Source organism: Eptatretus burgeri, chromosome 17 (genome assembly GCF_056783735.1).
Source record: "Eptatretus burgeri isolate ZD-2024b chromosome 17, Ebu_testis_v1, whole genome shotgun sequence".
Lineage (NCBI taxonomy): Eukaryota > Metazoa > Chordata > Myxini > Myxiniformes > Myxinidae > Eptatretus > Eptatretus burgeri.
This window is the reverse complement of record NC_140977.1, coordinates 10,331,884-10,357,076: the sequence shown is the minus strand read 5'-3', so window position 1 is coordinate 10,357,076 and position 25,193 is coordinate 10,331,884. Positions and strand designations below refer to the sequence as shown.

The following is a 25,193-nucleotide window of genomic DNA, read 5'->3' as shown; positions in this document are numbered from 1 at the left end:
ATTCATTGTTCAGACATACAATCACATCTTACATTTAAAAACATTGGGTAACCAATGGTGTTCTTTTCTATTATCTTGTCAGTTCCCCATGTTGTGGACAGGTTAGCTTTGGCAGCAGTTCAGGCAATAGATAGCATCAGATACCTGTTCAGGTTTCAGGATATTTCTCTCATTTACAAATAAATACCTTGATATGTATTCCAAACACAGGGGAAAAGTGGGAGATAGAGGTTGGTCGAAATTCTAAACAGTAAAAAAAAAAATTCCAAAATATTTCCTCAAGTGTGTGGGACAAGATGGTTCTCGTATAAGGGTTCACCAAATGTATTTTGAAGAATAATAGTGTTCTACCATTCTTCACGATGATAAATCAGCAAAGAGATCAGGAATACTGAAATTCACAAGGAGTTAGAAATTAATCCGTGTGACATCCTTCGGGGCCCATCTGAAGTCACAGATTTCTACCATGTCATAGATATTTCAATAAGAATGTCTGAACTGTGGAATAATAAACAAACAGATTGAGTGAGAGAAGTTACTCCACTCGTTTGAACCTCACTTTACCAAGTTGGAGAAAATACAGCCAAACATTGTGGAATCACCAACCTCTAAGATAGATTGGCACCTTATCAAGGATGCACAGAAAATCAGAAACGAGGTGGAAAACGACAATAAAATATTTATAAACAACATCGTCAAAAACATGAAAAGCAGGTTTTTCAAAAAGTAATAATAAAGAATTGTTGAAAGAATTTTCAACCATCTTCAACCCAGTGTTAAACCCACACATGTTGACCCTGAGAATGTAAATTATCATCGTTTTGGAGTCAGACAAACCAAATACAAGAGTGATAACTACTCTGAGTTGCCAGGTTTCACAAACAGTCGCACAGCATGAATGTCCTAAGTTCAAACATGTTACTAGTAAAGAGTTTAAGGAGAAACTCACTGTTTATGGCACACTTGCACAGACTTCTGCTTGGCCACAAGGAATTTCCATCGTTGGTGACATGACTTCAAATAGTAATGGGTCCTCCTATGCCCAGAGGTGATGTAGAGAGGGGTTTCAGGAGGCAGAACCTGATAAAGACAAGAACAAGGACCCGACCTCTCCTACAAAATAGATTGAACTTGAAGGACCTCCAATAGAAAAACATGGACTTCACTGCTGGGTGTAAAAAGAGAGATCATGCAACACAAAGGAAGCTACAAAACACCTGTTAAGATTAGTGAATGGCTGTGCAAATGACTCGTGTATTTGTGATGATTTTGCTGATTTGGAGTTGAGGTGTGAAAGGAAGTCCTTGCATGCAGCAGCAGAGCCGAAAATTGCAAATGTATCGTCAACATATGATAAATACATACAAGGTACGAGTTTAGTACATAAGTCCTGGAACGTACACTTCTCTCTCATGGAAGCCGGCAAAGATTGTTGGCAAGAATCAGGCCAAGTGGCAATCACACCACTGCATCGAAAACACAGGAAAAAGTTCTGCTTATGACTATCCCCGTTTTGAACCCCTGGCAACCTCCACTTGTATCTCATTTGGAGTGATAATCGTCAGAGTGATTTTAAAGTGCTCAGTAAGGGTTTTCCTTATCATTCATGTAGCTCCAACTATCTCTGATAATTTTAGCTTTCTTCATTTTCCACATCCTCTTGAATTTATTTTCCAGATCCTGGTATTTGGTCATTTTCCGAATTTCTGTAGCATTTATTCCGAAGTCAATGGGAACCGAGGCCTCGATCAACGATGTCGGGTTTTTTTTTCCATTTTGTGGTTGAGCACTATGTCCAGTGTGGTGGAAATTTACACAAAAGAGAAAACCCTTTATAATGTAACAGATTGTTTATTATATTAAAACACATATGTGGAGAGAAAGGCTCGTCTCAAGAGTCCAAGCAGATCTTTGACTCTGTGTCAAAATACAATGTTTTATATGATCAGAAGATAGGGAGGGGTCAGCACATCACAAGGTACTGGTTAATCAATACCAGACTCCAAGAAAGCTCTGTTTGCACACGAGGTCCTTCAAGCAAAGAGAAAAAAAACAATTTTGTGCAAAATAAAACAAGATAGTGTTGTGAAAGAATGTGTCTTGCTTCAGGGGCGTGCATTCACAGAAAAACTTCATTTACAAAGGCAATGGTAAGCATTTGTCACATCACTCCGGTGGAGCATCTGGTTTGCATAGCTTTGCAGAACAATGAGAGGTCCATGACCTCAGCAGTTCAACAAGATTCCTGCTTTACAATCAAAATAAGAGGACAATGGGAAGGCAGAGTTAATGAGCTTCGTGTTTGTACAACTTTACAATTGAATGGGAAGCCAGAGTTAATGAGACTCTGCAATGATTTACTGGTGTCAGCCGAAGCAGCTTAACTTGCCAACCAAATTAAATAAAATAAAGAAAAGATTATATTGTTACACAGTTCCCGAACACACTCTATCTATTTATGATAAAATAACCATCAGTATGCAATGATCCATTATCAAGTATATTTTAAAGTATCAGAGCAGCAAACATGACAGAGGGGTAGGTATTTCATTTTAACTAAGCATGAACTAATAACAAGATCTTTCACTTTGGCCCAGATGTGCTTGGGTCAGTATGGGGATTATACATTCTTTTTTATTATTGCCATATGGTGAGGAATGTCAGCTAGTTTGAAATATTCTCTTTGAGTGGTTCAGTGGTGGTATTGAGCATTTACTGGTGCACAAAGGAGAGCGTGTTTCTCAACAATGAGAAACGCAAACAATATATTGATCAATGATCCCCAGGTTTTAAAAGATACTATACGACCCGTGAACCCGTTGGGTTCCCGTTGTGACAGCGGTTGATAAAAATCATTAAAAAAAAAAAGACAGCTCCAGCAAACTATACCGCTGAGGTTGTTTGCATTGATCAAATAATCCCGAAGAGTACTTGACTGAATCGGGAATTGATTTTTAATAATTCCTTTAATTGCCTGATTTGAACGAAACTTGATATTGCGCGTCAATGTGAAAAAAAGAACGGAGAAAAGAAAGTCGAATAAATTATTGTGCGTTATCTTCTAAACACAATTTTATTTATTAATGAACACGGAAGTATTAGATCAAAATGGCAATGTTTATTTTATGCTTAAAAATAAATCGTTTTTTGTCTGTACTAAATGTTTGAGATTTTTTAATAAATCATTTCAAGAAAAAAAAAAAAGACAGCTCCAGCAAACTATACCGCCGAGGTGTTTGCGTTGATCAAATAATCCCGGAGTACTTGACTGAATCAGGAATTGATTTTTTTTAAATAATTTTTTCGTTTCCCGATTTTAACGAAACTTGATACTGCACACTGCAGGAGAATGGTGAGTAAGGTGTCACTAAAATGTTTGTGCTATCATGTACCGTTTTGGCTGTATTTTGGGAACATACATACATACATATATGAGGCCCCACGAGGAGGAGTGATGTAAGCAACATTTTTTAATGATATGATGATGATCGGCTCGGATGATTGGGTAAGGGTTAATATAGTGCTATATGGCATTAACTCCAAAATGGCCGATGTGTCCCTTACATCACTCCTCCTCATGGCGCCTCATATACAAGATGAGAGTTTTAATAATTTATATTATATATATATATATATATATACATATATATATATATATATATAGAAGATATTGCAGTTATATGGAATTAACAAGACCACAGTAAATTGGAACAGAGATTCTATTCCACTCACTCGTGGCCTGTCAGTGTTGACTCACCAATCTGCAAATGTAATGAGCTCTGACCTTGTCATTGTAAGAGACCTGATAACCCAATTGAATCTTTATCTCAACTCTATCTCAGCACATACGAACCATTCCTTCAAGTGATTTTAGCTGATACTTTACAACATATTTCAAACTTCCATATTCTTTAATAGCATTTTAAAGCAAATAAACAGAAATGATTAGGTAATTTGTGGACAAAGAACACTTATCTCAAGATGAAAAATATTTGTTTCAGCATGACCAATACAGAAACACCAGTGCTTTGCAATAGTTATGTGATCCATAGAGCTTTATATCACCAACTATGACCATGCTCACATTTCACAAGATGGAATTAATTATTTTACTTCCACATTCGGATGCAATGCTTTGTTTGCAATGTCCACACTTGATGGGATCATCTTGTTACACATGAGCATGACTTGTTAATTTTGAAGGATCAGATCTGGTTTGTGTTTTCATGATTGTTCTGGGAAGGGAATGTTGAAATGTTTACAGATGTGCCAGTGGATTACTCTGCAGATGCTGTCATGTCTCTGTGTACAACCTTTCCCACATTAATTTTTACATCCCAAAAGGAGGTGGCTGGTACTTTCTATTTCTTCCCGACAAAACCTGCATTTGTCTGATTGACTCAATCCTGCCATTTTCTTCAAGGCATGTGTGTAATGTCCTTGGTTTTGGGCATTGATCCCCGTTCTCTTGCCCAATTAATTTGACCTCTTCTTAGCCATTCCAATGAGCCTTCCTTGTACATCCCTGTTCTGTGAAGTTCTTTTTAAAATCTTCCTGCTCTTTTGTCATTCTCTCATTTGTCGGAGTATACAACAGGCATTTTTAAGGCCATTTTCCATGCTGTAGCGGGGGTTAGTCTTGTGGGGTTCATGACAATCTCCACTTTTCCACATTTTCTGCATCTCCCTTTGTTAATCGCCTCACCCAACATTTCTTCTTCCACCACCTTTAGCCAAGTCTCTCTTGGTCTTCCCCATCCTCTACTTCCTTCTACATTCATTTCCATCACTCTTCTTTCCCAGTCACTTTCATCCTTCCTCAACACATGACCCAACCATCTCAACCTGTTTCTCTTCACAACATCCATCACAGGCTCTATTCCCATCATCTTCCACAATTCATCATTCACCTTCCTCATTCTCAATGATATTTCACACATCCACCCTTTCCAGCCTTCTTTACTGCTCTCCGTTCATTACCCATGTCTCGCTCCCATAAATCATAGCACTTCTCACGCCTGTAGCATACACCTTTCCCTTCAACTTCAACGACACCCCTCCTCGTCAGCACGCCACTCAGTTCCCGAAACTTCTTCCATGCACATCGTACTCTCGCAACCGTCACCGAGTCTGATCCACCTTCTCCATTCAGCATGTCTCCAAGGTAGCAAAACGTTTTCACACTTCCAACTTCCCGCCGTCTCCAAGATCCAACTCAACATTTTCTCCATCTGCAACTCCCTCAATGCATGCCTTACACTTGACTGAACCCACTCAGTGCACATTGTACATTGAATGGAGTTCACTCCGACACCCTTCCTGCACACAGCACACGACACTTCCCAATTCTTTCCACCTCACATGATTTACCACTTACCATCACCTTCATCTTTCTGATATTCACCTTCAAACCTTGTGCCTCCAGACATTCCTTCCATTTACTAATTTCCTCCTTCAGTCCATCCCAACTCTCCGCAATCAACACCAAATCATGTGCATTCAATAACTCCCAGAGTAAACCCTCCTTTGCCCTTCGAGCCAGCACCTCCATCACCATTACAAATAGTAGTGGACTTGGCACTGACTCCCACCTTTACCTCAAACTCACCACTGTTCCCGTCATTCATCCTTACAGCTGTGCACGCTCTGATCAATCATTCCTCCACTGCACTGTTCATGTCAGAGTATATCTGTTGATATTAATTTTTTTGTAGTTTTCCTTTTTTTTCATGGCAATGATTGTGGCTGTGTTTGTTTCCGTTTCATTTTCCTGTGTAGTATCCATAATTTGCACCTGTCTTTGTAAATTTGTTACAAAATGAATTAAGGATCTCTTTTCTGGTTTGTTATTTTCTTGCTCATGCACAAATCTCATCCGGTAGTCTTGTGAGCTCTTCACAAACTCTGCGAGTCTGACACACGATGTTCTATACACTTGGTTAAGCTCCATCAAACCACATTCTCGGTAGGTACAACCTCGGTATGTATTGTTTTTTGTCGAACATCTTGTGAATAGTTCGAAGTTTCCTTGTTTTGGTGTCTAGATTGTTGATCTCCAATTGTGGCCAGTTTATAATTGCACAGCTATATTGGAATACCGGCACTGCAAGTTGGTTTATTGCATTCATTTTGTTTCTTGGGGAGAGGGATAACTTCAGAAATAGTCGTATTCTGCGTAAGTACTCTTTACTGATTATTATCTCCACCACCGAAGGTGAAGGAGGTTATGTTTTCACCACTTTCTGTCTGTTTGTTTGTCTGTGTACAGGATATCTCAAAACGTTGTCGACGGATCCGGATGAAATTTTGTGTGAAGGTTCGTTGTGCGACAAGGACAAACTGAATAGATTTTGATGAAGATCCCAATCCAGATCAGACTACTAGAATTTTTAAAGTGATTCTTCACCATTGAGAGACAGGGCCAAAAATGATATTGAGCATGATATCTCAAAAAAGTTGTGGACGGATTCGGACAAAACTTGGTGGATATATTGGGGGTGTGACAAGGAAGAAATTATTAAGTTTTGGTGAAGATCCGGATCTGATAATTTTTTGAGTGTTTCTTCACCATTGAGAGATAGGGCTCAAAACCGATATACAGTACAGCATGATATTTCAAAAATGTATTGGGCCAGATATGTTCTCGCAGATCAGGCATCACAGGGCGGAGATATGTTCTCCACTAAGTACCCTTCTATTTTTACGCATTGTTTTGCGCTGTATCTGGGGGCCTTCTTCTCTTCCTCAGTATTTGTGGGATGCTTTGTTTTCTAGTTCCTGTATTGTGCTTTCATGGATTGAGATGTTGTCTGTTCTTTTGTTTTTTTCCTTGTGCAAATGTACATTTGGCACATTTTTCACGACCAAACTCCATTTGGATGTCCTGTGAGTACCGCTTTACTAATCTCAGTTGATCTGCCAATTTCTTATCATTTGGGGCAAAGACATTTAGATCGTCCATGCACAACAGATGTGTTAACTTTCTTGTGTTTTTTGTCGTTTTTCTGTTGCATATCAGACTGTATCCATGTCCTTGTTCATTGATGAGGTGACTCAGTGGGTCCAGAGCCAGATGAAACAGGAGGGGGAAAAGACTGTCACCTTGTACGATACCACGTCATATCTTTACTACTGGGATTTCAACCTTTCCTTCCAGGGAAGGTAATATCAGAGTTGTGTTCCAGAGCATCATTGCTTTCTCAATCAGTCTGACTATCTGTGTCAATTTTGTATACTTGCTTGCATTTTAAAATCCATGAATGTGGGATACTGTCAAAAGCTTTTTGTAATCTATCCAGGTTGTGGATAAATTGGTTTGTCAGAGCTTGCAGTTTTCGAGGATGGTTTTATTTAACAATAAATGGTCTATTGTTCCACAACATCCCCTTTCACATCCTTTCTGCTCTGCCTCCTTGTTCAGTGAGGTTAAAGCTCCTTGTTCAGTGAGATGATCATAAACTGCATCGGTAATTATACTTGTTCAAAGTTTGTATGTTGTTGGAAGGCATGTTATTGGTCTATATTTGTTGGGTAGATGAGTTTCTTCAGATTTGGGAATCAAGAATGTTGCCTTCTGTGAGCCATTCGTCCATTGACTGTTTCCCTTGGATGAGCTTATTAAATGCTCGAGCGTATTAAGGGTGGAGAGCATGTAGTTGTTTCAGCCAGAAGTTTGGAATCCCATCCAGGCCTGGGCATTTGAAGTTCAGCGCTTTTGCGAAATATTTTCTAATTTTTTCGTCAATTGTCATTGGGTACATTTCCTGTAGCTGTTGCTTTTTATTTTCCAAGTGTCATATCCCCTCTTCTTCCTTGTTGTGTTCTTTTTCATCTTCAAATATACCCTTCCAAAATTTTTCGAGGTGTTCTTTTTTTAGTTGGAGTTGTCACATTTTCTTTGTTTCCCTAGAGCTCGGCTGAGCTTTTTTGGGTTGTAACCTCTCGTGTGTATTACTTGATGTCTCTTTAAATATGATGATTTAATGAAGGCTCTGGGACACAAAGAACACTTGTGTGGCATCTCTTCCCTGTGCATTCCTTGATGATTCCTTAAATGTGATGATTTCATAAAGGCTTGAGGACACAAAGGGCACTTGTAAGGCTTCTCTCCCCTGTGCATTCTTTGATGATTCCTTAGATGTGATGATTGAACAAAGGCTTTAGGACACAAATAACACTTGTGTGGCTTCTCGACTGAGTGTGTTTTGAGATGTTTTTTTAAAATAGTCGAATCAGCAAAGCCTAAAGGACACACAGAACACTTACAGGGCTTGTCACCTGTGTGTATTCTTTGATGTTTCCTTAAATGTGATGATTGAATAAAGGTTTTTGGACACAAAGAACACTTGTATGGCTTCTCTCCCGTATGTGTTCTTTGATGATATATTAAATTTGATGAATGAATAAAGGCTTTAGGACACAAAGAACACTTGTGTGGCTTCTCCCCTGTGTGTATTCTTTGATGACTGCGTAAATCTGATAAGCGAGTAAACTCCTTGCTGCACACAGGACATGTGTACGGCTTCTCTCCTGTGTGTATTCTTTGATGAATGCGTAAATTTGATGAGCTAGTGAACTCCTTGCTGCACATAGAACATTTGTAAGGCTTCTCTCCTGTGTGTACTCTTTGATGGTTCCTTAAAAATGATGATTGAATAAAGGTTTTCGGACACAAAGAACACTTGTATGGCCTCTCTCCTGTGTGCGTTCTTAGATGATATTTTAAATTTGATGATTGAATAAAGGCTTTCGGACACAAAGAACACTTGTATGGCTTCTCTCTGGTATGTATTCTTTGATGAACTTGTAAATTTGATGAATGAGCAAACTCCTTCCCACAAATAGAACACTTGAACGGCTTTTCTTCCGTGTGGAGTGTTTGATGTCGTTTTAAAGATGATAACATTGTGAATGATTTGTCACACACAGAACACTTGTATGGTCTCCGACTTCCTTGGATATTCTTGAGGGTTTCTATGCAATATTTACAAGACACGGTGCTGAATGTGTTGGTTTCTTGAGTGACATTCTGTGTCATGAGATGATTGAAAACTTGAGTGCTGAACAACTGGGAAGAGTTGGAACTAGAATCCAGTTTCATTTGTTTCTCTGTAACGACAAGTCACAAAAGCATCAATAATTCACACCAACTTGTCCAAAATTTGATAATTATTTCACAAGTTAATTTAAACATATTTGTGCCCTCCAATTGAAGGAGAGAGTCCAGTTTGATTTCAAAAATGTAAGAATTTTGGAACTGGCAAAATGAATCAAACTGTTACTGATCACGCACAAACTACCTTAGCAAAGGTTTGATCGTTCTGAACAGCGTATAAATCAGAAGTATGTCCGACCAATACCAGCTTCTCTGCTTTTCCAATTGTGGTTAACATACTTCGATCAACATCCTGTTGAATCCATCCATTACTCTACCCCTCCAACAATCCCTCATCCTTCAGGTAGGCAGGTAGCATACTCTTCCCTCTCTTCAGACCTTGACAAAAATCACAAGCGAGTCAAACGCTTGGAATAAGTCTTTCAATCCTGATAAATGTCACACTCTCCGAGAAGACCATGTGGCCTACCCACCCATCTACTCTCTCAACAATCTTCATTAAGTTCAGTCACTCAAATTCCTGGGTCTCACTCTCAGCCATGATCTTTCCACCAAAGCCTGTTGCAAAATGGGCATCCTCCATCATATGAAGTCCTTCTTCCTATCCACTTACAAGGGCTTCATCCACAGCTTGATAAAATACTGCTCTACCTCCTGGCTGGCTCCCCTTCCTCATATACCTTGCTCAGCTTGACGCTGTGGAAACCAAGACCTTCAAGATAATTGGAATCTATGGGCCTATCTCTGAGCCTATCACCTTCATATTGCAGTCAGGTCTGTGGTTTCTGTCTTCTCCAGCATTATTTTCTGGTCTTCTACTATCTGCGCTTTCTGTGCTTTGTCCCCCACCCCCAATCCATCCCAGGTCTCTGTAGGGCACATGAGGTCCACCATTAACCACCTCATTTAAATACCCAAAATCCAGAATCACTGCTGACCTCCACTCATTCCTTTCTCTTTTTCCCCACCTGTGGAATCAACATTCTTTTCAATCTCATTATTCCATCAAGATCTTCAAGACAGCTGTTCACGACCTCATCAGATCATCCACCATCCAAAGCATGATATTTTCTTCCCCCATGAACCTCTCCACCCCCAACCCACTTTCTTCCAAATTTTCATTTTTTCCTTCCTGAGAATCTGCTTCTATATTCAGTTTGTCCACCCCATGCATCCTCCCTGACCCCTCTTTCCTCCTCACTTCCCTTTTTTGTTCAAGTCTCCCTCTATTGTATCCTGCTGTTGTTGTTTCCCCCCTAGTTCGACTTCTTCTGTTGCATCCTGTTCAATACAGTGTTCTCGCTCTTCCACGAACCTTGACTTTGTATGCAAAACGAACAAACATAAAAAAAAAATCTGTGAGAGATACAACCACTATATTTCTGTCAATGGGTGGAATAATTTATTGTTGTAAGTACTACCAGATGGTCTGTGGAATGATAAGAATAGTTTTATGGAGAAATAGTGAGATTAAAATAGTAATCGTGAATAGATTGGAATCCAGAATGCTGTCACAGGGCAGGCTTATCATCAATAGGAGCGATGGTGACATTAGATATGGATCTGATCATAAACTTGAAAGGTGGGATGCACAACTCAAGTTGACCAGGAAAGGCACTCCAGTGGAAGGCATACCTCCGCCATGCTGAACGGCTTACATGTTGTATCCCACTGATAGGCCGGATCTGCAGTTGGACCTGAACCAAAGTCTAATTAGTTTGTTATTAGCACACATCCAACCTGTCCATCAAGTTTTGTCCCAACCCATCAATAAATCCTTGAGATATCCTGCTCACAGAGAGACAGGGGTGAAACCCTAACCTCCTTCTACCTTTGGTGGCAGAAACGACGATGATAGCAGCTGCCAATAATACAAAACAACAAAACCACAATATCACAGAGAATAAGAGACATAATCAAATAAATGGTGTGCATTTTCACTTCCGACCCTACAAACAATCTTGGATGTTAAAGGGAAGGGTCCAGGCCTAATGCATTGCGTTAAAAGAACCAGTAGATAGTAGAAGTGTTCAAGATAGTCACGTAACTGAGTTGTTGAACTGCTTTCTACAAGAAATCATCCAAAGTTGGTGTCGCTAATTGTAACACTGCGGGGCGACATCACAGAATTTTGAAATAGTTATGACGGACTTGTCCGACGTGATGTAAAAATCTTGAATTCACCGTATTTACCAGTGTATAACCCGTGGCCCTGTATTAACCACACCCATGTTTTTCACCCTCAAAAGAAATGAATATATTGATCATTTTATTTTCTGATCTAGATCTAAATACATTTGTACATGAACTTTGTACTGAACAAAGTGACGGAGGTATCAACATGCTTACTCCAATGTCCGCCTAATTCCGTCTAACAGTCATATTCAAGAAGTTGAAGAGAGAGAAGAGGATACCAGGAAGTTTATGTTTTTTTTCTTATTTTTTAATACTATAAAGAGGATTTTTTTGTTGTTGCTAGAAAAAAGAAGGAATGGGATTCATACCGGTATGATGCATATTTATTGTGGATTTGTGGCCCTAAAATGGCCGTTTGGGTTTGATGAAGCTTTTTAGCTCAACCCAAGGAAATCCTCGTCAATGCTTTCCTCGTTGAAGACGGCACATAACTCCATGTCCGAATCAGGGTAGAGAAAGTCCCCGGCACTGTGACTGTCATTTGCAGCCTCCTCCTCCCAAATGATGTCGGCCTCTGTGCCGTCGATGTTGTTGGAAATGCAGAATTTCAGAAATGCTCGCTTTATGATGTCTGACGGTATCTCCTCCCACACCTTGACAATCCAGCCGCAGATCATCGGAAGGTCGACCTTCTCATCCTCCGGCTCTTGGTGTAGGTCTCCGACCCACTCATTATTCAGTCTGACCAGTGACGTAGCCAGTCCTTGAACGGCTTGTTGATGGACACATTGAGGGGCTGCAGGAGTGATGTCATCCCACCTGGGATGATAACGAGATTGGTGTTGGTCCAACAGAACAATGCTTTGGTGTCGTCGGTCTTGTGACAACTGAACGCGTCCACGAGTAGCATGCTCTGTCGTTGGGAGAGACTGTCATCTGGCCTACAACTCCAGACAGTGTACACCCAGTCCTGGACCAGTCCCTCATGTATCCACCCCTTCTGCTGCGCACAAACAATGATGCTGGCAGGAAACTTGTCTTTGGGTAGTGTCTTCCTCTTGAACATGTCATACGGGGAGAGTTTGTCACCATCTGCGGTGCAGGTGAGCATGATCATGAATCGGTCCTTCTCATCACCTGGAGTGTTGAGCGGCCCTTCTTGAGGGTCACGTGACCGCCCCCAGCCCATTGTTGGATGCACATAAGTTTGCGTGCAAGCTTATTTGAGGTGGGTGCTCCGTTATTGGACTCCAGCTCTTGTGAATAATTCTTCTTTTGGTGCGAGACCAGGTGGTGTTCTTCTTTTGTGTTTAATGGTGTTTCCAGTCGCGAGGTTCTACGTACGCCACACACCGAAACTCCGGGTGTCTCCATTGTTTATTTTTTTTTTAATTTAATTTCCACACACCGTTAATAAAACACTACAAACTCTTAACCTGAACCGATTTTAAAAATATAAATGGTGAAATTGATCTTTACAGCAGTTCTGACTGCAAAAAAAAAGAGTTCATTTGGAATATAATTGAAATTCAGCATTGATCATTTTTAAGACTGATATATTTTTTTTCTATACCCATGTATTAACCGCACCCCAACTTTTACCCTTTTTGTTGATTAAAAAAACGTGCGGCTTATACACCGGAAAATACGGTATGTGTATTTTAAATTAATATGATGTGATGTGATCTATAGAGAGCTAGGATTACCTTTGAGCAGCTGAGCAGCATTGCTTGGCTCCATGGGTGGAGAATCACACGGTTCCTGCTTTACATGATCATTACTCAAAGTGTCCTGGGAAGTGTGAAGAAGGTTGTTTTGGAGAGTTTCTGACTTCACTGCTTGAGTTTCACCTGTAAACCATGTGATGACAGTTCATTACAATAAAGGAAGGGATGAACAAGCAAATCGAAACGAAAACAATCATTCGAAGTGGTGGGCAGAAACACACAGGGTCTCCAAAAGGCAAACTAATTTTCTTACTTTAACAAAGAGGTAAATAAAGGTGAGAGTTACTGAAAAATATATAATAATAAAATAATAATAAAATAAAGACTCGTGAATCTGAAAGGGCAGAGTGGTCTGAAAATAGAGGAAGTTCACGATGAAATGACATTTTGGTGGTCTCGTGAGCATCAGCTGTGGCTGTATGAACACGTGGCTCATTTTCCTGATGCTGATCCTGCGCATCATATTCTCTCAGCGAGGGAGCATCGTGAGTGGAGAAGGGCAATTTATTCCATGAGCTTGCCAACATCCAGCCTAGGCTGGGATTAAATTCTCCCGGATTTTAGCTGCAACTTCAGAGTTGCTACCACAAGCCTGTGGTCGGTATTGAGGAACTGAGCACTCCAGTAGACCCTGCAGTTCTGGATCATCCTTCAGCGACCATCAATGAGCACATGGTAAATCTCCTTTGCCACACCACCAGCAATGGAATACGAAGTGCAGTGATGAGCCTGTGGGCATTGAAACCATGAACCAGCCACCATAATTCCACGACTTCTTGCATAGTCAAGGAACTTAGTGCTATTCTGGTTCGCAGTTCCAGACCCATGGGGACAAACACACATCTCATAACCATCCCGATCAGTTCCAGTCGATGCATTGAAATCTCCCAAGACTAGAAGAGTATCTCGCCGGGGAAAATCATCATCCACAGACTCGAGTGCGGCATGGAATGCGTCCTTCACAGTGAGATCACTCGCCTCAGTCAGAGCAGATACAGAGACCATGGAAATGACACCCAAGGAGTAACAAATCCTTCATCTCATAATATGCTCGTTGACTGGTGTTACCTCAATTATCATTGGAGTCAGCTTATTGGACACAGCTATAGCAACTCATTGGGTACGGTCACCATCAGAGCAATAGTAGGTGTAACCACCCGCCATGATCTCACCACTATCCGGTCACCGAACCTCAGAGAGTGCTGCAATACCGATGTTCAAACGCTTGAGCTCAGATGATAACAGAGACAGGGGATTATCAATGGGTGTTTAACTCCCATGGATTTAAATCCCACACTTGCCTCAACCTGCGTTTAAAAGCATTGTGATAGATCCAGTGATTCATAGGTATGAAGATGAGGCATTCGATGATCGGTGTGAGGAAAGTGGAAAAAACACATTTGAGCACTTTATCATTCAGAAAGTGTTGCGGCCTGTTCCAAGTCAAGGCATTGTTGAGGAGGCCCAACAAAGTGGCAAATTAGGACCCTATTAAGCTGACAGAGGACTGACTCAGGGGTTAACCAAGGATGAGGTCTTGGTAAAGGATAGCTAAATAAAGCAGTTGATTATCTTCAAAGGGGTTTAAATTAACCCAAACACCAAATTTTCATTCATGCACGACTTTGGAGTTTCCTTCGTATGCATGCAATGTTTGGGGCCACGAGGTTTCATGGAAGAGATTGTGAACAGACGAACTGAGTGACAGACATTTATTTTTTATAAATTGTGATGTGGAAGGCAGCTGAGGGGAGGAAAATTCCACAGCAAGAATGTGATAAGAATAGCATGGACTATTTGTTTGAGTGAGATAGAATTACTCTTGTATGAGGGATCTGGCAGGGGTACGCTGTACTGTTCATATTGTTACGGCTGTGGAAATTCGCATTACACCATGAAGGGCCCGTAGGTGAGATATCTCTAAGTACATGTGTAGTTAGCCCAAACCCATTGTATAGAGGGAATTTATGTGATCCATTCGGGCTGCGACACTTTGAGTTAGTCGTTTTTCTGTTCTATCTTTATTTTGAACCAACCACGCCTCAACCGCCATCACACAACAACCACCTTAACCACCACACCAGCAATCGTCACCAACTACAACCACGCTCCAACCCTCAGACAACAACTACGCCAACAACCACGCCACCGCCACCATCTACGCTCCCACATCATCGCATCACCGCCATTCCCAAACGGCACCATAACCATCAAACCACCACTGAAAACCTTCCAACACCTTCACCTCTCTCCTTCTATGGCTATTCCCGCACCACCTGTGAACACTGAGCGTCGGGCTGTCTCGGCCCGTTCGGCGATTGGTGCCGAACGCACCGAGCCGCGAGCGCAAATAGCGGCCTTTCCGAGGGAAAATTCGGATCAAGAACGCTACACGCCCACTTTTCCTCAGTCCAATTAGCAAGCGCGGGGCGGCTTGCCCCCGCTTCCAGGCGCGTCTGTGTGAAATCGATATATGCAAATTCTAGGATCAGGGGAGGTTCACGCCCCCGTTTTCTCCGACCAATGGGTGAGCGTGGCTCCGCCCCCGAGGTCATCCTGATCCGAATATTTGCATATTAGCTGCTCCTGCCAGCCTAGAAGAAGGTGAGCGCAAGGCGAATGAGTTGAGTTGGGTTCTGCAGTCGGCTGAGGAGAGTGTCATAGAGTTGAGTTGGGTTCTGCAGTCGGCTGAGGAGAGTGTCATAGAGTTAGGTTCTAGAGTTGCGGCCGAGAAGAGTTGCAGGAAGAGGCAAAGGAGCTCGGGTCCGAGGCGAGAAGGACGGCGGTCGGTGACGAGGTCATGGTGTGGGATCACTCGTCGTGGGACCCAAGCCAGCCAGCCATTCTCCTCCCCCAGGGCATAAACAATTCCCCCTTTCCCCGCGCTGAGATAGTGCAAAAAGGGGGCCCCGTTCCCACCCCACTCCAAACGTCGTGCCAACGAAACCGCCAAGCAGCACGGAGTCGGGGCACAGCCGCGCAGCCACATATGCGGCTCGCCTGCCAACGCGTCACGAGAACGCGGGTAGGACCCCCCCCCCCGGTCTCGCGGACCTGGCCGCTCCTCCAGGTCACGTGCACATTTGGCCTACAGGCCTGTCTGCCCCCTTGTCTATGAGGGTGGATTCTTTACTTTGCTTTTGTGTAAATGTGTGTTGGCGCCGTCTGCGAAGTAGAACTGCATAAGTGTTGCCGTGTGTGCACGTAGTCGGTATTAACTCTGCGTCGTTGTTGCTTTTGTTTTGGTTGCTATATGTGCATTTTGACTGTATGGCTGTATATATGTGCTTTCCGTGTGCCGGGAAATAAATGTGCTTTGTGTGAACTGTTTTCCCGTTTCGCTTCGTCTTTTCTTTATTGACCCTCCATCCTGCTTCACGTAAAGGGTTCGTAGTGGGCTTAATACGCCCGGTAATTAATCGGAACCGTCGAGGCCGACGATAACACCGCTCAGTTATCACGGTAGCACGGAACGGACCGCTTAAGCAGTTCGTGTCCGGAGTCGGCCTGTGGCGTAGTACGATCGCCCGGTCGACCATCTGCGCAGGTACTTAGGTAGATCAAATTTGGCGAGCAACCCTATCCTGCACGGGTGGGCAATTGGCACAGTCGTGGTGGGGTTAAACCCCCACCCGTGACTAGCTCCCAGAGTTGTTCCGAGAGGGTCACGACTGAATTGTCCGTCCGGTGGGCGACGTGCCTCGATCTGAGTTACGTGGCCGTCCGCACGCCGGCGGACGCTAATTCGCAACAATATTGTGTGCACTGTCAGGGAAGTGATTGCAAACAATACAGCTGAATATGGTGTATATGCAATGCAGGTGGTATTGTGTAAAACCTCCTTCAGAGGCGATGCCAGGTGGAGGACTTGGGCATAATCACATCAAGAAAGCACTACGTGCTTTCAAAAGGCACTGCCGCAGCATCATTACTTCTGCCACTCAGGGTTTGTTGATCGATTGATGTCCACCCCTCAGACAGGTGGAGTCCACACTTGAGTTTATTGCAAAGGTAAAATACAAGCAATACACAAACCTGCTGGAAAGGCTCGTCACTGTATTGCACCCTGTTCTGTTCTGCTCTCCGCCAAATGGAAACGCAAATGGTGACTGTCTCTTCTCTCCAATCACCTCTGCGTTTCGACTTCTGTAATTCACGAGTATTCCTAAAAGTCCCTCCCTCTCGGAAACCACTCACTTATAAAACTATGGTTTTCTATCTTGAAGGAACTAGAAACTGCACAATACCGAGAGATCGTTCCATATCCACAACTTCCCATAACACTCAGGATCTTTCTCAATGGGATTGTAAATCAAACTACAATAATAATAGTCATAACTTTTTTTTTTTACTCTATCCAACTTTTGAAATCAACATCGCACCTCAAAATTACAATCACATACCCTTCTTTAACAGGGGTTTGGTTTACGCATTTACAAATGTAAATATTTTGTATACTGTTCTGTGTTTCATGTTTACGCAGCATTCCCCCCCCCCAGGTGAGGGTTGGTATTCATCTTTCTCCAACTTGGTTTAATGTACACTCATTGACGCTGATGCGTGCAGATGGCAACTGAGACATGCGGTACATACAGTGCTGCACTGTATCTAACCCTAACACCATCAACAATGCTTTCTGTAGAATCATAATTAATTCCTTTATTTTCCATCATTATTGCCATTAGATATTTTTAGTGGTGGCTCCCAAGATGAAAAGTATTGCTAGTTGTGAACCAAGTGCAGAAAAGTTGAGGAAAATGATGTTTTTGTCGCAGAGAGTGGTAGTTTTAGATAAGCTTGGTTGAGGCGAGAGTGCTGCCTCATTGCGCAGATATTTCGGCGTTAATGAGTCCAGTATCCCCCAAATGAAGAAATGTGCAGAAAACGTAAGGCGTGGTGAATGCTCTGGTGTTACGACGAACGAGAGGGTGACTGCAGTAAACCGCACGAGTTATTGGTGAGAGGACTGAGCTCGGAACCTAACCGCCATGCTTCCAGCATCATAACCCCGTGTAGAACAAGGGTTTACTGTATAATAAACTAATTCCACATTAAATCACCAAAATAATTAGCATGAACATCGCACTAAACAAATACACCACCCAACAACACACTATCTCATCTCTCATAAATAAGTTATGACTATCATTTGGTCAAGTTCTCTGAGAAACCTCAGTTAGAAAAAACAAACAAACATTGCGTTCCCATTTTATAGGAGAGAATTACCAAGTAGAACTATAACATGAAGATTGTCGTCGTTCATACCTGTATTCAGCGAGGAGGACTGGTCCAGAAACTCGGACTCCACCTTCACAGCCACAATAACATCTGAAAATGAAAATTCACACTCAAACTCAATTTTAAGGAACATTTTTTAAAACAAACTTCTTATCACAATACATGTTCAAGAAGGTGTTTAGTTTTCAATCTCCAACTCTTATTTGAAATATGTTTGAAAAAGTAAATCCAATGATCTGCCCCCATTGGTCAATGCTTGCCAAAACTAGTAGTTCATGTAACCATTGAACCATCATATTCATTCTTCATTACCATAAAACCCACTGATTGGTTCACGCAATAGAACGCAAGTGATGGTGTAAAATGTTTAGTGAACATTTTTATCTCCTTTTGCAAGTCAAGATTATCTGCTTTTGTAATCCTGATCACCTCCATTTCTACTATCTGCCTTACCTGCTGCTCACCTTACCTCCTCTTTTGCTTTGTCAGATCTAATTGCTGTTTCCACGAATGTGAGGCAAGGTTGAATCACATCCCTTCTGATATTTCAAATGCCGTCGTTATATATTTCGTTTTAAAACAAATGGGAGCATGTAAGAAAGGGATTCAGTAGTTGTAGAGCAATGGTGGTGATTTACACTTTGGAGATGATATTTGCTGATTGAATACATCAGTGCTTGAGATGCAGGCAGACACACGGACTGGAAAGAACAACAAGAAAGGTGGGATTGATCGTGAACAAGTCAAAAACAGATGTCATGATGATCAATTGCTTCGACACCTCAAAAAAAAAAAAATCAACATTGAAGGTGATGCCCTAAAAGGTGGACAAGTTTACCTCCTTCGGCAGCACGACGAGCCAAAATGGAGATCTTTTGATCAAAGTCAAGAAAATATTTGGAAAAGCCAGCAGTGTTATCCAGACTTACATACTCATTGAAAAGCAAAAACCTGACCCTGAACACAAAGCTTTAACCTTTCAACACCAATGCCACGTGTCCTCTTGTACGGGTCAAAAACGTGGAGAACAAATAAAAGTATTGAAATAAATTTGAAAGGTTTTCAATGCAGATGCCATTGTCATTTGCTCATCAAGTGGTCAGATGTTTTGCCCAATGATGAGTCATGGAAAGCTCAGGTGCTGAAGACATCAATACAACCAACCATCAAGAGATGAACTTGATTTTGAAAGAGAGCGGCACTTGTGTAGGTGGAAGAATTGCGTTGCTCAGCCGGTGAGTCTCCAGATAGTTCAGATGGTAGAGCACTGGTACGATTTGCCAGAGGACATCGGTTCGATTCCCCAGAGAGCTCAGATGGTAGAGCACTGGTACGGTTTGCCAGAGGACCTGGGTTCGATGCCCCAGAGAGCTCAGATGGCAGAGCACTGGTACGGTTTGCCAGAGGACATGTGTTCGATTCCCCAGAGAGCTCAGATGGCAGAGCACTGGTACAGTTTGCCAGAGGACCTGGGTTCAATTCCCCAGAGAGCTCAGATGGTAGAGCACTGGTACAGTTTGCCAGAGGACATGTGTTCGATTCCCTAGATAGTTCAGATGGTAGAGCACTGGTACAGTTTGCCAGAGGACATGTGTTCGATTCCCTAGATAGTTCAGATAGTAGAGCACTGGTACGATTTGCCAGAGGATCTGGGTTCGATTCCCTAGAGGGCTCAGATGGTAGAGCATTGGTACGGTTTGTCAGAGGACATGGGTTCGATTCCCCAGAGAGCTCAGATGGTAGAGCACTGGTACAGTTTGCCAGGGGACATGTGTTCGATTCCCGAGATAGTTCAGATAGTAGAGCACTGGTACGATTTGCCAGAGGACCTGAGTTCGATTCCCCAGAGGGCTCAGATGGTAGAGCATTGGTACGGTTTGCCAGAGGACATGGGTTCGATTCCCCAGATGGCAGAGCATTGGTACAGTTTGCCAGAGGACCTGGGTTCGATTCCCCAGATGGCAGAGCATTGGTACAGTTTGCCAGAAGACCTGGGTTCGATTCCCAGTCTGGGCCTGTAATTTTTCCCACATATATTTCTGTTGTTCTATTCTGCTCATTTCTAATTACATCACAGTGTCTGAATTATCAGAATTATCACGGCGCCATTATATATTCATGGCTATCAGTGGAGGGAGTTCCGGCCGTCATGTTCCGGTGGTTTTGGCGCCTCTCGGGTGCTGTTCAGTTAATGCTGAAATAAATACTCCGCACCGTTTCATCACTGATGGTGTTGCGATTCGTTTGTTGTGTCCACAAACATTTAAACACATCCGACTGGTGCGGAACAATGTTCCCCACACGAGCTGAGAGAAACCTCCTCTTATTCCTCTTCGCTCAGGTATTCTCCTCAGATCAATTTCTTTTTTTTAATCTTATAAGTTACAGCGAACATAGTGAGCTCCATACTTAACGCGTGCACATGAGAGAATAGGAAATAACAACAACACAATACCCAGGCAATTTGGAATCCGTGTCGTTGGCTGTGACCCTTTTGCTTCCGGTTTTTTTTTGCTTCCGGTTTTTGTCATGGGGAATGATGCATGCCGGGAGATAAAGGCATCGTCGGAGATATGAAAGACCCAAATATCAGACATGGTGTACATTTCCTCCACTGATTTTAAAAAAGACAAGTCTGAAGATGACGATGGTTCACGAGCGGTATTTGACGATGTAGATTGTTTCAGAAGTCAAGGATGAGACAATGTGATAATGTTTGCCCAAGTTATAAAAATGATCAACATGATGTGGTACGAGTGACAGGTTATTAGCTGCAAAATGTCGAAAACCCGGTTTCGGTCAACAACTTTCAAAATTTGACCTTTGCATAACCTTTCAAGGTCACAAAACAATGTTGTGGACATTAAAATAAGGAAACAGGATACGTGCTATAGCTTATTGGAGTTAGTTCGTCAAAGAAGGTCGAAAACCCGGTTCGATTCCCACTACTTTGAAAATTTGACCTTTGTGACCTTTAAAGGTCAAAGGTCAGGGATTATGACCTTTGGTGCAAAACTTCCTCTGGAATATTCCAGGAACAATACAACGTCATATAGGCTATATGGCATTTCGCACTCATCGGATTATCCATACTTTGCTGAAATCAGCGTAAAAACAAACTTGAAGGGGGCGCCACGGGCAAGGTGCTCGAGATAGAGCAAAATGGTTTCAAGACTTTAGGTGGGGAATGACCTCAAGATTATGCATAAAAATATTGTCATCCTAGCTCTCAAAGTTTGGGCAGTCGTATGATTTTTATGTCAAAATTCGAAATTTTCTAAGTTCGTGACCTTGACCTTGGGACGAAAATGAAAAAAAAATTGAGCTCCATGGGGCTATGCAGGTGCCATTGGGCTAACCAAATAACGAAACCCCTGCCAGATTCGACAAACCCCCTAGGAGAAGATGCAAATTGAAATCGGCTACCCCTTAAAAACACAATTCGCAATTTTCTAAGTTCGTGACCTTGTGACCTTGACCTTGGGACAAAAATGAAAAACGAGCTCTGTGGGGCTATGCAGGTGCCATTGGGCTAACCAAATACCGAAACCCCTGTCACATTCGACAAACCCCCTCGGAGAAGATGCAAATTGAAATCGGCTACCCCCTAAAAACACGTTTTTTTGGGTGTGGCTCCGCCCATAATGGGCGCACCATGCCCATTTTCAGGAAAACACAACTAGATCGTGATATAAACCTCCCACCAAAATTTTGTCAGGATCGGATCAAAACCCACGGAGCTATGCTCGGGACAGACAGACAGACAAACAGACAGACAGACAGACAGACAGAGACAGACAGACAGAGACAAACAGACAGACAGACTGCCATACAGACACGCAACAATAACGAAAGTAGTAGTCACTTATTTTTTTTGTGAAAATATTTTTCGTGAACCAATATCTCATGCATAATCAAAAAATAATTTTTAATCGTGATTTACATTATTTGATCGCTGATCCCGAATCCAGGCAGAAGTAACTGGAAATTGCGTATACAGTTGTGAACAAGTTATAGGTAAAGTCAGAAGTGAATGTAAGAAGAATACTACGTTCGCTTCTGGTATTTTTTTTTTTTTAGATGAGATCCTGTTCTGGGCGGTGTAGTTGTTGTTGTGAAGGTAATGTTGAGGTAATATATTTTTTTTTTTTAGATGAGATCCTGTTCTAGGTGGTGTAGTTGTTGTTGTGAAGGTAATGTTGAGGTAATATTTTTTTTTTTAAGATGAGATCCTGTTCTAGGCGGTGTAGTTGTTGTGAAGGTAATATTAATTTTTTTAGATGAGATCCTGTTCTAGGCAGTGTAGTTGTCGTTGTGAAGGTAATGTTGAGGTAATATTTATTTTTAGCAGCGTCTCGCGTAGCAAACTCTGCTCTAAGAGAGCTCGGCGGCGTTGTCTTTCTTCTTCTTCTTCTTCTTCTTCTTCTTGAAAAGACAAAACCTTTAGGACTCGGCTCTTTTATATACAGGATCCGGATCTCCTTAAATACTAAACACCTGTACACATCCTCACATTGAGGGTGCCTTTTGAGAGCGTCTATCATGATCTTTTAAATATATTCGGACATTTACTTTTAAGTTTCGAAAAGTTCACGTCACTATTTAAAGATTATTCCATTTAATGTATTGTAATTTCGTAAATACACTATTTTCTCGTCATGAATGAAGATCGTCCATGATGGACGTGACATGACGAAATATCGGAAGTTGTTGTTTTTTAAAATTATTTTATTAATTTAATTCTTCTTCCTCTTCTTGTTCTTCTTCTGGTGAAGACAAAACCTTTAGGATGCGGCTCTTGGACACATTTGTCCTTGTTTTAGATGAGATCCTGTTCTCGGCAGTGTAGTTGTCGTTGTGAAGGTAATGTTGAGGAATTTTTTTTTTTCAGATGAGATCCTGTTCTAGGCGGTGTCGTTGTTGTTGTGAATGTAATGTTGAGGTAATATTAATTTTTTTCAGATGAGATCCTGTTCTAGGCGGTGTAGTTGTCGTTGTGAAGGTAATGTTGAGGCAATATTAATTTTTTTCAGATGATATCCTGTTCTAGGCGGTGTAGTTGTCGTTGTGAAGGTAATGGTGAGGAAATTTTTTTTTTTCAGCTGAGATCTTGTTCTAGGCGGTGTAGTTGTTGTTGTGAAGGTAATGTTGAGGTAATATTAATTTTTTTAGATGAGATCCTGTTCCAGGCGGTGTAGTTGTCGTTGTGAAGGTAATGTTGAGGCAATATTATTTTTTTTCAGATGAGATCCTGTTCTAGGCGGTGTAGTTGTCGTTGTGAAGGTAATGTTGAGGCAATATTATTTTTTTTCAGATGAGATCCTGTTCTAGGCGGTGTAGTTGTCGTTGTGAAGGTAATGTTGAGGAATTTTTTTTTTTTCAGATGAGATCCTGTTCTAGGCGGTGTAGTTGTTGTTGTGAAGGCAATGTTGAGGTAATATGCAGTAGTGTTATCACGGTTATAGAAATGCACAAATAATTAATTTGATCTATAATATACCCAATCACACCTTTATGACTAAAAAATTAACAACAAAACTAGAGAGTAAATACTCCAGCAGTTTTAAGTCCACCTAATTTTATAATAAAGATATCTCCCGCATCATCAAAAAATAATTTTTCATCGTGATTTACATCATTTGATCGCTGATCCCAAATCCAGGCCGAAGTCACCGGAAATTGCAACATCGAATGTAAGAAGAATTCTACGTTCGCCTCTCGGCTTTGCCTATTCCATATGAATACAAGTTGTAAATTATCATGTTATCATTTATAAACTTAATTTAGTAATTACAGAAGATCAATTATCAGAATTATCACAGAACAATGTTCCCCACACGAGCCGAGAAAAACCTCCTCTTCTTCCTCTTCCCTCAGGTATTCTCCTCAGATCTTTTTTTTTTCCTCTTATAAGTAATAATATTAGTTGTAAATTATCATGTTATCCTTTATAAACTTAATTTAGTAATCACAGAAGAACAATTATCAGAATTATCACAGAACAATGTTCCCCACACGAGTCGAGAAAAACCTCCCTCCTTCCTCTTCCCTCAGGTATTCTCCTCAGATCTTTTTTTCCCCCTTACAAGTTATAATATTAATTGTAAATTATCATGTTATCATTTATAAACTTAATTTTGTGCGCTTAAATTTTGAAACCACAGTACAGTAAATTAATTGATCAGAATTACCGACACGAGCTGAGAGAAACCTTCCACCAAACAAACGTACCGGGTCCGAACTCCTTATGGGCGGGAGATCCTCCCGGACCGACATCGGGGACACTCGTGGGTCCGGGAGGGTTCACCTCGTGCTCCTCACTGGAGAGATCGCGGGTCATCGCACACAGCACGGTGTTCTCAAGTTCGGGACAATTCATTCAGGAACCACAGCACTCAGTGTGGAGTATTCCGACAACAATGAAGCACGTGCTGTTATTCCGCCGCTTCTTCTTCTCCTTCTCTTTCTTCTCCTTCTTCTTCTTCTTCTTCTTCTTCAAGTACAATGACGTGTTCACGTCCTCGAGGTTCTCCGTAGACCACGCCCCCAAACCGAACCTCCTCCGTAGACCACGCCCCTAAACCGAAGTTCGAGGTTCTCCGTAGACCACGCCCCCAAACCGAACCCGGACTCGTCCTGAATGACGATGATCGTTCTCGAGACCTCGCGGTTGCTGTCCTCGTACCGTGTGACCTTCAAACTTGGACATTCGGACTAGTTCGTCCTGTTTCACATCGTTAACAGTTTATAAACAGGTTCCGCCATGTTTACTTGTTTATGTGTTTATGTGAATCCCAGCTGAGTCATGATCAGGAGGAACCCAGGTTCAAATCCCGTGTCATGTAAGTGCCCACTGATACCTCCTCACCCTCTGTACACAAGGGAAGTGTAATTAATTTATGAATGGAACACACAGCCGGGTCGGGGTTAAGGGAAGAGGTGTCAATGTTTCGGCGATATTTCCGTACGTAATAAAT

The 25,193-nt window shown here is 41.8% G+C and overlaps 1 protein-coding gene across 1 annotated transcript; it reads right to left on the bottom strand.

Moving 5' to 3' along the window:
* Nucleotides 1-9,150: 9,150 nt before the first annotated feature.
* LOC147009281 (uncharacterized) lies at nt 9,151-24,720 on the bottom strand. The gene is made up of 4 exons (XM_085862178.1): nt 24,448-24,720; nt 18,244-18,306; nt 12,958-13,101; nt 9,151-11,223 (listed from the first exon to the last, which is right to left on the bottom strand). The coding sequence occupies exons 1-4, from the start codon at nt 24,593-24,595 to the stop codon at nt 11,183-11,185; spliced, it is 396 nt and encodes a 131-aa protein (XP_085718304.1). The 5' UTR covers nt 24,596-24,720; the 3' UTR covers nt 9,151-11,182.
* Nucleotides 24,721-25,193: the final 473 nt, after the last annotated feature.